Raw genomic sequence first — 15,909 nt, forward strand, 5'->3', positions numbered from 1 at the left:
CATTTAACCACATCTCCACACGATAATCTCTCACACATGTGAGGAAGTGTTTTGTTCTTCCTCCTGCCTTGGCAGCCCTGGTGGTCTTCCTTCCCCAGCCTAAGCCCCATCAGCCCCCACCACCACCATCCTCCCATGACGTGGCTTTGAGTCACCTCATCTGCTGGTTGGCTCCTGGTGATTCTCCTCTGGCCTTGTTTGTACTTCTTGTGTCTCCTCTTAATGATAAACAATAGTCCAGGAGTACCATGATTAGGAAAAATATGTTCTATGCTAAATGTTGATGGCTACCAGCATCCATCTCTGTCTCTCCCTCACTGCCCAAGCTTTGTCCAGGCCCCAGCTACTGCCCAGGCACTGACGCCACCTCCCCTGCAGCTCCTCACAGCCCCTACAGAGAGCAATGTGTCCTGCTTCTGAACTTGCTCCTGAAGGCATCAGGCATGTGCCTCCTCACGTTCTTTTTTCTTTCCCAAGTGTAAGTGATACCTGGAGCAAGATTAGAAGCCTCGTGCTGAAGATGACAGAGCTGCCTTTCTAGGATGAGAACTGTGCCAACTTCCCCCTGCTTCTGTGAAAAATAAACCTTGATCCTGTTTTGCTCTGAGGAATCTGGGGGCTCTTTGTTATAGCAGCAGCATGGCTTTTACCTAACTAATTTCTCACACTTCACACTTGCCTTAGAAACTATACTTACACTAATGCAGCCCCCAATTATATTATTATTTATAACCTTTTACAATGGTTTTGACTGTAAATGATGTAAAACATGACCCTAATTGACTGAAACTGCAAGGAAATATGTTATCTACAAAACCAGAAGTTGAGAGGTAGGGCAGATGCCATCTCTGCATTCTGCTGTGTGCTGGCTTTGCCTCAGGGTGGAGGACACCCTGCTTGGTTGCAGGATATCTGCTACAGGTCCAGGGATCACATCCAAAGATGAAGTGTCCATGGAAGGAGGAGACATCTCCCTCAGTCTTATCATTAGAAATGAGGAAACTTTTTCAGGAAGTCCCCAAGAATATTTTCCCTCAAACTCATTCCTAAATTGATCATGGTGAAATGGAATTATCATGATTAATTTAGACTAATCATTTGGGATAGTCAGAATTTAAGTGTCAGCTGGGCGCGGTGGCTCACGCCTCTAATCCCAGCACTTTGGGAGGCTGAAGTGGACAGATCACTTGAGGCCGGGATTTCCAGGCCAGCCTGGCCAACATGGCAAAACCTCATCTCTACTAAAAATACAAAAATTAGTTGAATGTGGTGGCGCATGCTTGTAATCCCAGCTACTCAGGAAGCTGAGGCGGGAGAATCGATTGAACCTGGGAGGCGGATGTTGCAGTGAGCCAAGATTGCACCACTGCACTCCAGCCTGCGTGACAGAACAAGACTCCTTCTCAAAATAAAATAAAATAAAATAAAATAAAATAAAATAAAATAAAAATAAAAAAGAATTTAAGTGTCAACCAGTAGGATCTTTGGAGGTCTCAACACCTCCCTACCCATCCTTAAATTTTATTGCTGAGCAATGTCTTTGCTCCTATACCTTTCTCTCCATAATGGTGCTATTTATTCTATGGTCATAAATCCAGTTCTTCATTATTATTCCTGTTAGACTTCCTATGTTTATCACAGCATTCCAGGTTGAATTGGATTCTGCTAACACTTATGTTCAACCTACCTCCCAGCTTCAAAACTGAATCCTATAATATTTACCAAATACCTACTATGTTCTCAGCACTGGGGTATGAAGAAAAAAATTCCTCAGCCATCTCACAATCCAGTAAAAGCAAATGGGCAAACAGGTGTGGAGATGCGCTAGGCTTGGGGCCAGGCTGACTCCGCTGCTGGAGCAAATCAGGGTGCATCAGAGCTGGAGCTGAGAGACCTGGAGGAGAATTCCTCAAGGGAGAAGCAGCCAGTGACAATGGGGGACCCTGGGTTTTGTTTTTTTGTTACTGTTCTTGTAATGTCTTTATCTCATATTAGTGTCAGGATAACGCTGTCCTCCTAGAATAAATTTGGAAATATTCTCTCTGCTTCAGTTTTCCAGATGGGTTTGACTAGAATTGGAACTATTTCTTTCTTAAATATTTGATAGAATACACCAGAGATGCCATCTAGAATTGAAGTTTTTTATTAGAAACTTTTTAACTATGAATTCAATTTTTAAAGAAGTATAGGACTATACAGCTTATCTATTTCTTTTTGAGATAACTTTGGTAATGTGTATCATTAAGGTATTTTTCTATTTCATCTCAGCTGTGAAATGTATAGGAATAAGTTGTTCATAATATTTCCATTTTATCCTTTATCTGTAAAAAGTGTAGTGTTGTCACCTCTCTCATTCCTGATATTGGCAATTTGTGTCTTTGTTGTTGTTGTTATTCTGATCATCCTGGCTAGAGGCTTATCAATTTAATTGATCTTCTTAAGGAATTAGCTTTTGGTTTCAGTCGTTTTCTCTTTTTTTTTTCTGTTATCTACAGCACTGGTTTCTGCTTTGGTCTTTATTATTTATTTATTATTTACTTTTTTCTGTTTACATTGAGTTTAAGTTGTTTTTCTTTTTATAGTCTTTCACATAAAAGCTGAGGTCATTTAAGACCTTTCTTCTTTTAATATAGGCATTTAGTGCTACAGATTTCTCTCAGAGTATTGCGTTAGCATTCATCCCTGAATGAAAATGATATGTTTTCATTTTTATTGAGATAAAAATACTTTCTAATTTCCCTTTTGATTTATTCTTTGATTCATGGGTGATTTGGAAGTATATTATTTAGTTTCTATGTATTTTGAGATTTTCCTGATGTCCTTATGTAACTGATTTCTAATTTTATTCTGCTGTGGTCAGAGAACATCCTGTGTCTTGAATCATTTGAATGTTATTGAAGCTTGTTTTAATGGCCCAAAATATGATCTAACTTGGCAGATGTTTCATTTGAACTTTAAAAGATTTGTATTCTGCTGTTGTCGAGCAAAGTGTTCTGTAAATGTCACCTTGGTCAAGTTAGCTGATGGTGGTGTTCAGGTCTGCTCAGCACTTGCTGCCTTTCTGCCTACTTGTCCTGTCAATCACTGAGAGAGGGGTGTTGTTTCAGTATGTTTTTCATTTTTTCTTTTTAGCCAGCAGACATCAAGGACTTCTGAGGAGCCTGGTACCTTCCATAGGCACCATGGACCCTGTTTTGCTTAACCCACCCAACAGCCAATTTTAGCAGACATCCTGGTTTTGCAGGTGAGAAGAACTGAGGTACGAAGAAGTTTTGTTAATTTTTCCAGTTCATGCAACAAGTAAATGGGAAACCAGGATGAAAATCAAGGTTGATCTGTCATCAGACTGTTATTCACAATCACCATTCGGAGAGTTCAGATGTGGGACAAGATTCTAACTCCAGCCTTCTCCCAAATGATTAATTTGCCAGTTGCCCTAGAGTTACATATTGTCTTACTTGTTTGTTTTACTGAATCTGTCTGAGTATTAAAACCCTTGTATCTTGTGAAATTTCTTTTAGGTCTAATAAAAGCGATGAAAGAGACCAGGATAACATTCTAATATTTAAATAAGATTTTTGAAGTAAAGTCCTTATTTTGTAAATTTAACAATTGAATCTTGCTAGATTAATGACTCATCTTTCTTGATTTACTAATTCAATATAAAATGGTTATTCAAACTGAACTTCGAAGTTATCTGGGCTGCTGTTTTTGAATCCATTTGAAAACGTACATGCTCAGATCAGAATTTGCTAAGGAGATTATTAAGTTTGGAGTGCATGCTATATTTTTGGATTCTAAATAGTTTCAAAATGCCTGGTTTGGCGTATATATCAGTGACAGTGGGTAGAAGTGGATGGATGGGATAGAGGTGCCTCCAGCGTCATGGAAACACACCGTGCTGTGGCGTCCCCGCGGGCCTGGGACTGCACACCGGGAAAGGACAGGGGTAGGGGGTCTGGCAAGCAGACCTGGGAAAGATTTTCAGTGTAATCATTTATTATGTAGAAACTGAGCAAGAGGCATGGCCATCTTAATCCACAATTACCTCATGGGCAAAATGGGTGTATAATGGAACCTGCCTCAAAGAGTTTGTGTAAAGCATGTAGCACAGTGCCTGATGACACATGGCATCTCTGTGTCATTGATTTGACCGAAGCTAATACGAATTCTGTGTGCGTTTATGTATTTGAAAATGTGCAGCTGTCCTCAGGGAGTAAATCGTATGATTAGCAGGCTTTGCCTCATTTCCACATTGATGGACAGTGAGAGCGCATCCAGACTGGAGACCGCTGCATGAGCCAGGGCTGCCAGGTGGTTGGGTGGCTTGGAGAAGACTCCTCCTTTCCCCAGTGAAGTAATAAGGCATCACAACATACATCTTCATCCAGTTATGTCTTGTTTCATTCCATCAGCTATGCTTTGACAGACTCTTTTCATGGATTTTTTCATTCCAAATACTTTCATGGAGCACTCACCATGTTCAAGAGCCTTGAAAAATACAAAGAGAGCAAGACCCATGCTCCTTTTACAGGCAGCTGTTTTAGGAGGGGAAGGAGTAAGCCCAGCAGTGAGTTCTGTATAGGGAGGGTAGAACCAATCCCAACAGAGGTGACACTGGCGGGCTGCTGCCTTTCCCACAGCACACAGGACGCAGGTTAGCAGGGTTAAGCATGCCCGAGGAACTTCAACAGTGGTTCTTCTCACATGCTGTGGGTGGTCTGGATGAGGAGGTGATGTATCATGGAGATCAGACTGTCTTAAAATGAGGCTGTGTTACAGAATGAGCCACTGTGAGAACCTTTGGGATAACTTTCACTTCTGTATATCTTAGGCCCACAATGGTGATGGTAATGAACATGGTGACAGCATCACATATAGGAGGTTACCTGAGCAAGGCACCCTGCTAGACTGCAGCATCAAGTTACCACAAACTTAGTGTTTAAAACAACACTAATGTGTCATCTTACAGTTCTGGAGGCCAGAAGTCTGAATGAGTCTCGCTGAACAAAAATCAAGCTGCCATGAGAGCAATGTTCCTTCTGGAAGGTCTAGGACAGAGTCCATTTCTTTGCATTTTCTGGCCTCCAGAGGCCGCCTGCAATTCTTGGCTCATGGCCCCTTCCTCCATCTTCAAGGCCAGCAATAGTAGGTTGAGTCCTTCTCACATCCCATCACTCTGCCACCGACCCTTGCCTCCTGCCTCCACTAATAAGGACCCTTGTTGTTTACATTGGGCCCGCTGGATAATCTAGGATAATCTCTCATCTTAAGGTGGCTGACAAGCAGCCTTAATTCCATCTGCAGCCTTATCCCCTTTGTTATGTGGGAGACATAGGTGCCAAGGGTCAGGTTGTGGAGGTCTGGGAGGAACGATTGTCCTGCCTCCCACAGAAGCCTCCCTCGTTTACAAGAGCTCTTGGGGGCACAGCTTTTACTAACCCCACTTCACAGGAAACAGAGGCTAGAGAGGTCAAGTGGCTGCTGTGGAAAGGGAAATGCCATTATGTGCCAGTGCATCTTCTAAGGGCTACTGCTTCAGCTCATTCGCTCTTCACCACTCTGTTACTATCATCCATTTCACAGATGAGTAAACTGAGGTCCAAGGGCAGTTAAGCACCTTGCCCAAGGTCACACAGGGAGTAAGTGACTGGCTAACTCTCCAACCCACAGTCCATGTGAGTCCTTAGTGAGGCAAGTGGACCTGGAAGAAGGTTCTGTAGGGGGACATTATTAGGGAACCAACCCAAGGGGGAAGGCGTGAAAGGAACTGTCAAACCAAACTTGGAGAAATGAGGATGTTATTGTATCAATTGCTGCATTTGCCCCCATTGGTCACGTTGATTTCTAGCAATGGTTGGGAATGATTGGTCACCCTGGCCATTTTAGAACTTCGGAATGTCACACATTTTTAGCAAGTAAAGTTGTATGGAGGTGGTAGAGGGGCTGAATGCATGTTTTTATACAGTTTTGGGCTCAGTGAAACTAAACTAATATGCAACTTCACAAAATAAACACAATTAACATTTTCCCATAGGCGTGAGAGGTGGAGCTCATGTTTGCATTAAAGTGATTTGTAAACTGTGAAATTCGGCACAGACAAACGCTTTGTTTTTTCACTACACATCCAGGTCCTAGCAGCTCCTTGCTGTCAGAGCCTGCTTAGAGGGGAGTGGCCTGGCCTCGAACCAGTGACAGCTAAATTCCTTCTGAAATCTATCCACTCTGTGCCTGCTCTGAACATGCTACTCCCGTGGGAATTTCTCCACTTCTTTGATAAACTATTATTTCCTCAAAACGGTCTTTCATTCCATCCCATTGTGTACAGTATGTAATTAAATTCTATTCTTGCTGAACTTAGCTGTGTGACCCACCAGGGCACAGCCAGCTGATGCCACTGGGCTCCCTTCATCCAGTTTTAACCTGTGCCCTGAGAGTTCTCGTCCTTCAGACCTGGGATCCTGTTTCCACACCACAGGGAGAAGAATGAGAAAAACAGGGACATTTTCTAGGAATCTGGTTGTACAGTCACATATGAGACAAGTGGAAAAATTGCTTAAGGCTTTATTTTTGTTTTTATAAAAAATACTTTCATTGTGAACAGGAGTGAGTTCTGTTTTTCTATTTCCCTTTCTACCTGGCGTCTCTCCATTAGAAAACTGAATCAAGACAGTGTATAAAGAAGGATGTCCAGACTACACAGTAGTTAATAAAAAGTCATGGAAAGAAAAGCAAATGACCCCATGAGGAAAATTAATCACTGAAGTTAAGCTGCTGATGGCCAAGATGAAGAAAAGACTGCGGCAGACACAGCCCTTGCTGTTAGAGAGCTCTGCAGTGGAAAACACAGACTGGCTGCCATCACACCATTGGGCATGCACCCCTACGCGCCACCCAGGCTGCTCGGAACACTGCAGTGAATGAACAAATGTGGATTTCCGAGCTCACAGTCCAGCATTAATTTTGAAAAGGAGTTTCTCACATGACACCTTGTAGAAAGAACTCTGAACAAAATTTCAGGAAACTGATGTTATCTGGAACTCATTCTCTTACCACAATGTGACCAATTAGATATACAAAAGCAAAAGGTTAAAAGATAATTTGAAAACAGTCATATCACTGTAATTTAAAATAACTCTGAAAAAAGTCATGAATTACAGAGAAAAATCACAATGCAAACTAAATTATATGATGCATCTCAATCAGTATTTAAAAGGAAAACTATGTTTTAAATATATTTATTTAAAACCAGGAAAGTTTAAAAATAAATAACTTAAAATGCAACTCAAGAACTTAGAGGAAGATAAATCAAATAAACATAAAGAACATAGAAATATGGCCAGCATGGTGCTCAGGCCTGTAATCCCAGCACTTTGGAGGCTGAGGCTGGTGGATCACCTGAGGTCAGGAATTCGAGACCAGCCTGGCCAACATGGCGAAACCCTGTCTCTACTACTTTTATTACAACCAGTAAGATAAAGCCAATGGAATAAGGTGCAGAAAGGATAAGAATAGAAGACGAAGAAAGCAAACAAACAGTCCTCAGTTGCCTACCCTCCTCCCCAAATCAAGACAGTCAACTAAGAAAACTTCTTAGAAGATCGACATAAAAAATGAATACTATTCCTATACACCAACAATTAGAAAATGCAAAAGGAAAAGATCTTATTCACTGTAGGGGAACAACAACAAAAAGAAAATTATGAGTGTACCTAGTAAATCTAGGAAAACATGTACATACTTTTCATTTAAAAAAAAAACCCAATGTTTATTGAAAAACTTTAAACCTGAATAGAAAGACATCCCATATTTATGGATGGTGTTCATGTCAAACGAATGTATAAATTCAATGCATTTCCAATCAAAATTCCAGTGCAGGTCTATGTGAAACTTGATACATTGCTCATAAAGTTCAAATGGGAAAAGAAAGGGCCAAGAATAGCTAAGATAATTTTTATAATGATAGCAAAATGGAAAGACTTAGATCTCAACTCATTGCAACTATTACCAAAAAAGATTTTATCTTTCCCAATGGAAAATTTTGCTTTTTCATTCATTCATTCATCCATTTATTTGTCATGTTTTAAAACTCTACTGTGTCCCAGGCTCTATTCTTGGCTTTGAGAATAGATCAAACAACAAAACCAACAAAATGCCTACCCTCAGGGTGCTTACATTCTAGCAGGTGGGTCAAGTAATAAAAAGCATACACTACAGTCGTGGACAGTGGTGAATGTTATGAAGAAAAATTAAGTGAATTAGGGAGGGCTCTATTTTTAAGAGGGTTAAAAGGGAAGGCCCCTCTTGATAATGTGATGTTTGAACAGAAACCTTGAATGAGGTTCAAGCAAGCTGTACAGCTCTCTGGGGGAAGAGAAATAGCAGGAAGAAGAAACAGCAAGTGCAAAGGCCTGAACTGGGAACACAGTCAGTGTGCAAGGAATCACAAGTGTTTCTGGAACACAGCAAGAGAGAGAGAAAGTGCAGTAGAAAATGAGGTACAAACTGCAACCAGCAACCAGGATATAGGAGGTCTTATAGACACAGTAAGACTGCGAATGTTATTCTGAATGTGAGCAGGGAAGAGCACGATCAAATGTATTTTTAAAGACATAACTCGGCCCGGCAAGGTGGCTCACACCTGTAATCCCAGCACTTTGGGAGGCCTAGGCGGGTGGATAACCTGAGGTCGGAAGTTCGAAACCAGCCTGATCAACATGAAGAAATCCCGTCTCTACTAAAACTACAAAAAATTAGCCGGGCGTGGTGGTGCATGCCTGTAATCCCAGCTACTCGGGAGGCTGAGGCAGGATAATCACTTGAACCTGGGAGGTGGAGGTTGCAGTAAGACGAGATTGTGCCATTGCACTCCAGCGTGGACAACAAGAGCGAAACTCCTTCTCAAAAAAAAAAAAGAAAAAGAAAAAAGACATAACTCTGTTGCTATGTAGACAGAAAACTGTAGGGGAGCAAGAGATGAAGGGGTAAACTAATTAGGAGGCCATAGAGTAGTCCAGGAAAAAGGTGGTGGTGGTTTGGCCCTGAGTGGCAGTGTTGGAGGGGGTGATGAATGGCTGGCTTCAGAAAGTCCGTTTTAAGGTAGAGCTGTCAGGATTTGCTAATGGATTAGATGTCAGGCACAAGAGAGTCTGGATAGCCCCAAGGTTTTCAGTCTGAGCAACTGGCAAAGTGATATATGATATGACGGAATGAATATTTTACATGTCCGCAGGGAAGGAAGGAGCATCCACCAGAAATTGATGAGACGACTGGTTGTCCACGTGTAAAAATAAATTAGATTCATACCTCACTCTGCATAAGAGGTTAAGTTCCCCATGTATTGATGACCTAAATGAAAAACGCAAAACTTTCATATTTTTTTCTTTTTTCTTTTTCTTTTTCTTTCTTTCTTTCTTTCTTTTTTTTTTTTTTGAGATGGAGTTTTACTCTTGTTGCCTAGACTGGAGTGCAGTGGCACTATCTTGGCTCACTGCAACCACCACCTCCTGGGTTCAAGCAATTCTACCTCAGCCTCCAGAGTAGTTGGGATTACAGGTGCCCACCACCATGCCCACTAATTTTGTATTTTTAGTAGAGACGGGGTTTCACCATGTTGGTCAGGCTGGCCTCAAACTCCTGACCTCAGGTGATCCACCTGCTTCGGCCTCCCAAAGTGCTGGGATTACAGGAGTGAGCCACCGGACCTGGCCTACGTTTTATATTTTAAAAAGAAAAATAAGGCACTTTGGGAGGCCGAGGCAGGTAGATCACGAGGTCAGGAGATTGAGACCATCCTGGCCAACATGGTGAAACCCCATCTCTACTAAAAATACAAAATTAGCCAGGCATGGTGGCGTGCACCTGTGGTCCCAGCTACTCAGGAGGCTGAGGCAGGAGAGTTGCTTGAATCTGGGAGGCGAAGGCTGCAATGAGCCGAGATCATGCCACTGCACTCCAGCCTGGGCAACGGAGCGAGACTCTATCTCAAAATAAATAAATAAATAAAATAAGAAAAATAATGATGGCCTTATTTATAAGTAGGACAGGGTTTCTTAAACAAGATGCAAAAACAAAATCAAAATAATTAAAAATAAATAAACTGTATTATTTAAAGCTTATAAAATGTTCTCTGAAACAAAAACCCAAAAACAAATTGAGAAGACAAGCCACAGAGTGAAAGGAGATATTATTAATGCATATAAATGACAAAGAATTAGTACACAGGATATACAAAAAACACCAAAAAAAATCAGTTTGAAAAGGACACACCTACAAAAAAAGGCAAAATATATGAAAAGGCCAAGGACCGAGGAGGAAATTGAACGATCAATCCAACAAATGACAATTGCTCAAACTCATCGGTAATCAAGGACACACATAATGAACAGCCTGCATCATCGTTTGATACTTATCAGCTTAGCACAGATGAAAGTGTCTGACAACACAAGAGTTAGTCAGGAAAAGAAGACACAAGAAAATTCCTATATGCGACTGGGAATTGTCAATTCCTGAAATCAGTGAGAGAAACAATTTGGCAAGAAGCAAATCTGCTTCTTGGATGTACAGTGCAAGGAGACAAGTGGCAGTATTGTTTATACATCTGTAAGAGCTAACACTTGGAAACTTTTGGAAGAAACAGTCCTCCACAGGCTTCCTGTTCTCCTACAGGTCTTACTGGGTGCACCAAGACAATAAAGCCTTGACTCTTCTTTACTGGATCCATTTTTCAGCATCGTAGTTGCAGGGAAGAACCTCAAAGGAGCAGGCTTGCCTACTGCCTGCTGTAGGTCCACACGGTGACCCAGCTCAGTGGTCCTCTACTGTGACTTGACCCAATGCATGTGCGGGAGTCATAGGGTCTCTGCATCACCCCGTGGTCATCAGGGCTTGGGGCACCAGTGCAAACACACTGACACTGGCCATTGCTTTACTATGACAAATAAATGAAGTCTTTTGTCTCTGATTCAGAAATCTTGTCTTTTGCCAGCATCCATGAGGCAGCAGCCTCACTTGTGTATCTGTAAGTAGTGAGTGAAATCTCAGCCTCTTCACAGTTCTTGACAGAAGCCACCCAAATATCCATTATCATCATCATGATTAAATGGTATGATTCACGTGAAATGGAGACAGAGCAGGGATCCCTTTGAGGGGCCTGCCACTCCTCCCAACCAAGCACGGAAATAAAGAAAAATCTTGAGTTCCTTTGAGGGAAATTCCGGGCACCTAGCTAGCCCTGAGGAGTAAGTAAGCAACCTGATAAGCAAGAAGGTAACAATAGCTAAGACAACAGCCGAGGAAGTTAGAGCCACCAAATGTCTGGTTCCCCACAGAAACTAAAGACAACACAATATATATCCCTGAGTTGTTTGCAAGAAACCTAGACTCCCACCAAATGGAAAATGACATCTGCTGGCACATAGACCTTAGATAACAGAGGAACTGGGGACTGAACTCTGACTGCTATTTTTTGCTCTGAATTTCTTCCTGAGTGGCCTGGAGGAAGTCACGCCTACAGGTGGGAGCTCAATATTCCTTTCTGCGGACCCCTAGGCTTTAGACAAAGTTTCACTCCCTTAACCAATTCGCAAACCAGAAAATCTTTGAATCTACCCATGACCTGTGCCTCGCCCCACACTTCAAGATATCCCACCTTTTTTGGCCAAACCAATGTAAGACCTCCATGTATTGATTTATGACTTTGCCTGTAACTTCTGCCTTCCCACCTTTAAAAACCCTTACACTCAAGCCATTCGGGAGTTTAGGTCCTAAGAGTGAGCTATCTGGTTCTCCTTGCTTGGTGTCTTGTTATAAACGCCTCACTTTTTTCACTGCAAATCCCATTGTCAGTGTTTGGCTTTGCTATGCCAGGATGGGTAGACCCAAGTTCAGTTTGGTAACAATGAAATGCAATACATTAGTTAAATGAAGGTAGCTACATCTGTTGGCATTATTAAATTGCAAAAACATAATGTTCAGTGAAAAAAGCTTGCTAGAGAGTGATGTAATCAACAAAAGTTCAATACTTTGCTATATATAGTTTATGGAGCCATTCATCTGTAGTATTAATATAGCGTCATTCTGGGGATGAAAAACATCAGTTTAAGGACAGGGTGGGAAGAATGGAGGGGCTTCCATGATCCTCGTGTGTGTTGTTTCTTAAGGAAAAAAGAGCTGAAGCAAATCTGCCAAAATATTAGTTTTGTACGTGAGAATATAGGCGTTCATTATGTTGTTGTTATGCTTTTCTGGATATTTGAAGTCATCCATAATTTCAGAATATCAGTGATGATGGAGCTTCCCATTTTGTACCATCAATCCGTCTAAGATTCACAGAATTACCTCACATTTCCCTTTAAATATGAATCTTGGTTCTCACAGTTGGAGGTTTAATGTTTCCAAAGGTATAAATATGGTTTTTTGTTTTTGTTTTTTTGAGATGGAGTCTCAAACCCGCTTCCCGGGTTCAAGTGATTCTCCTGCCTCAGCCTCCCGAGTAGCTGGGACTACAGTCATGCACCACCACACCCAACTAATTTTTGTATTTTTAGTAGAGACGGGGTTTCACCTTGTTGGCCAGGATGGTCTCGATCTCTTGACCTCGTGATCCTCCTGCCTCAGCCTCCCAAAGTGCTAGGATTACAGGCGTGAGCCACCGCGCCCAGACAAATATGTGTTTTTGTAGGTGGAAACTTGTGTCAAATTAAAACATCCTCTATACCAGAAACCTGGGAAAAAACATCATTAATTGGCCTGACAGGAAATCGGACAGTTGTTTTTTTTTAAAAAAAAAAAAATTAAAGTCCTAATGTGGAGGCAGAGAAAAGACCCATGCTGCTCACTGTCTGTGGCCTGATGCCTCCATCTTTTTCTGCAGGGCCTTTGTCCCGGGTCCCCCTCTCCTGACCCAGATGAATGAATGAAATGAACTAATGTGTACACAGACTCTGTGTACATATGGCTTTGATTTGGGAGAAAAGATGAATCACTCTGAACTGGTAATCTGATCTTTGCCCTTCTGCTAGTAAACAGTTGAAAGATAACTCAATACATTCTCTGCCTGCCTTTTAAAACCAGAATAGCAAATAAAAGCCCTAGAGGGGCCTGGTTTGGATGGGGGAAGCCATTTATCACCTTCAGGGAAAAGAGAATGTAAATAGATCCACATTTATTCTCCGGTCCTCCCGTGGCCAGGACAGCCTTAGAAATACTCACCTTGTTTCAGTTAGTAGGCCAAGGGTCAGCGGTCAAAAGAGCTGCTCCAGCAAGCTCTGTGTGGTGCCTCAAACAGGCCACACAAAGAGATGCTGTTTAAAATCGGAATTCCTTTCACCCTGAGTAAGTTTCCAAAGCAAAGGGGTCACCCGGTGAGTGTTGGTGGAGTCCTCACTGTTTGTCCTGCCTCTTGCTACGGAGGACATCTGGCAAAAGCAGATCAGAAAATGAAACAAGTCTGTCCCAGGTCCAAGTGGTGGAATTTCTCATGAGGTTGTTGCTTGGGGTGTGCCACTCTGTACTTGAGTAGGTGGAGGGTGAACAGACTGATCGGCTGGCTATGAGATGAGAGCAGGATGATGATCAGTCACTGGGACGTGTCTGGCCAACTGGGAAGAGTCAGGTAGCTCAAGGCCTGGAGATTCTCATCAGGGAGAGCACAATGGGGCCAGGCCTACAGCTGAGGTCCAGGCACAGAGGCTGGACTATGAGAACCAGTGTCCTCAGTGACTGTGACAATGACGTGTCCTCTGTCACCACCTGCTACCACGAAGCCCCAGCCCTGGCTCACCTGTAGACTCAGATCTGGGTCTGAGAGGGAGGCTTGACTTCAGCCCCTCTCATTAACAGAATCCACAGCACCAGGGCTGAGAGTGGTGGCAGGGCCCAGGAACAGTGATATCCAGTAGAATAAGCGTGACCCCTTGCGGCCCCCCACAAACCAGAGGGAGTGCCGGCACCTCCGCCCAGCCTCAGGCAGCTGACTTCACTAAAGGAAGCCAAAAGGAAAGAAAAAGGTGACAAGTGTGTTTTGATGGCTGATGCACAGGATCCCAGAGAACTTTCAGAAATCAGCTGGGAGTTGGGAGGATTTTTGAATTGTCCTTTTGCAATAGCATGTTGAAGAAAAACTAGCTAAATATACTTTACGTGTAATTCCATGTCAATATGCATTTCTTAGGTGGCAATCAAAGGCAAGGAGTTCCTGTGCCAAATGGTATTGCCAATATTAAGGTTCTCGATACAGTGTATATTTTGTTGTATTGGTTTGCTGGGGCTGCCAGAACAAAGTTCCACAAATTGGTTGCCTTAAACAACAAAAATGTATTGTCTCACAATTTCTGGAGGACAGAAGTCCAAGAACAAGGTGTTGGCAGGGTTGTTCCTTCTAAAGGCTGAAGGAGAATCTGTTGCAGGCCTCTCTCCTTGGCTTGAGGACATCCATCTTCTCCCTGTGTCTCTTCACATCATCTTCCCTCTAGGCATGTCTGGGTCCAAATTTCCCCTTTTTATTATTTTTTATTTATTTATTTATTTTTGAGATGGAGTTTCACTCTTGTTGCCCAGCCTGGAGTGAAATGGCACAATCTTGGCTCACTGCAACCTCCACCTCCCGGGTTCAAGTGATTCTGCTGCCTTAGCCTCCCAAGTAGCTGGGATTACAGGTGCCCACCACCAAGCCCAGTTTTTTTTGTTTGTTTGTTTGTTTTTTGGTATTTTTAGTAGAGACGGGGTTTCTCCATGTTGGCCAGGCTGGTCTCGAACTCCTGACCTCAGGTGATCCACCCACCTTGGCCTCTCAAAGTGCTGGGATTACAGGCATGAGCCACCATGCCTGGCCAAATCTCCCCTTTTTATAAGGACACCGGTCATATTGGACTAGTTATATTGGATTAGATGCCCACGCTAGTATGACCTCATTTTAACTTGATCACATCTTCAAAAACTCTGTTTCCAAATGCAGTTGCATTCTGAGGTACTAGGGGTTAGGATTTGGACATAGACATTTTGAGGGACACAATTCAACCCTTATTTGCCAAATCACTTTTTAGAATGATTAAGGCAATTAACAGTCTTATTAAAGTGAAGAAACAACCGACAGAGTGAGAGAAAATATTTGCAAACTACCCATCTGACAAGGAATTAATAACCAGAATATATAAGGAGCTCAAACAACTCAACAGGAAAAAATCTAGTAATCCAATCAAAAATCAAAATAAAAAATCAGAAGTGAATAGACATTTCTCAAAAGAAGACTTACAAATGGCAAACAGGCATATGAAAAGGTGCTCATCATCACTGATTATCAGAGAAATGCAAATCAAAACTACAATGAGCTATCTCACCCCAGTTAAAATGGCTTTTATCCAAAAGACAGGCAATAACAAATGCTGGTGAGGATGTGGAGAAAAGGGAACACTAGTACATTGTTAGTGAGAATGTAAATGAGTACAACCACTATGGAGAACCGTTGGGAAGTTCCTCAAAAAACTAAAAATAGAGCTAGCATATGATCCAGCAATCCCACTGCTGGGTCTATACCCAAAAGGAAGGAAATCAGTATATTGAAAAGATATCTGCACTCCCATGTTTGTTGCAGCACTGTTCACAATAGCTAAGATTTGGAAGCAAATTAACAGTCCATCAACAGATGAACAGATAAGGAAAATGTGGTACATATACACAATGGAGTACCATTCAGCCATAAAAAGAATAAGATCCTGTCATTTGCAACATGGATGGAACGAAACTGGAGGACATTATGTTAAGTGAAATAAGCCAGGCACAGAAAGACATACATCACATGTTCTCACTTATTTGTGGGATCTAAAAATCAAAACAATTGAAATCATGGACATAGAGAATAGGAAGGATGATTACCAGAAGCTGAGAAGGATAGTAGAGGACTGGGGAGAT

General features: G+C 42.1%; 1 protein-coding gene and 1 long non-coding RNA gene across 2 annotated transcripts in view; one reads left to right on the forward strand and one right to left on the reverse strand.

The window, feature by feature from the left end:
- Window positions 1-3,420, forward strand: part of PKD1L1 (polycystin 1 like 1, transient receptor potential channel interacting) — a 180,544-nt gene extending 177,124 nt beyond the window's left edge. Inside the window, exon 58 of the mRNA XM_032758137.2 lies at window positions 3,133-3,420. Within this exon, the coding sequence (XP_032614028.1) occupies window positions 3,133-3,156 (24 nt within the window). The 3' untranslated portion in view covers window positions 3,157-3,420. The remainder of the gene's footprint in view (window positions 1-3,132) is intronic.
- Window positions 3,421-10,081: 6,661 nt separating this feature from the next.
- LOC116809573 (uncharacterized) lies at window positions 10,082-15,291 on the reverse strand. The gene is made up of 3 exons (XR_004369887.1): window positions 15,254-15,291; window positions 13,213-13,418; window positions 10,082-11,018 (listed from the first exon to the last, which is right to left on the reverse strand). It is a non-coding gene; the product is annotated as an uncharacterized LOC116809573 (long non-coding RNA).
- Between the last annotated feature and the right edge of the window lie 618 nt (window positions 15,292-15,909).

This window comes from Hylobates moloch, unplaced genomic scaffold, assembly GCF_009828535.3.
Source record: "Hylobates moloch isolate HMO894 unplaced genomic scaffold, HMol_V3 SCAFFOLD_1, whole genome shotgun sequence".
In the NCBI taxonomy this organism is placed as follows: domain Eukaryota; kingdom Metazoa; phylum Chordata; class Mammalia; order Primates; family Hylobatidae; genus Hylobates; species Hylobates moloch.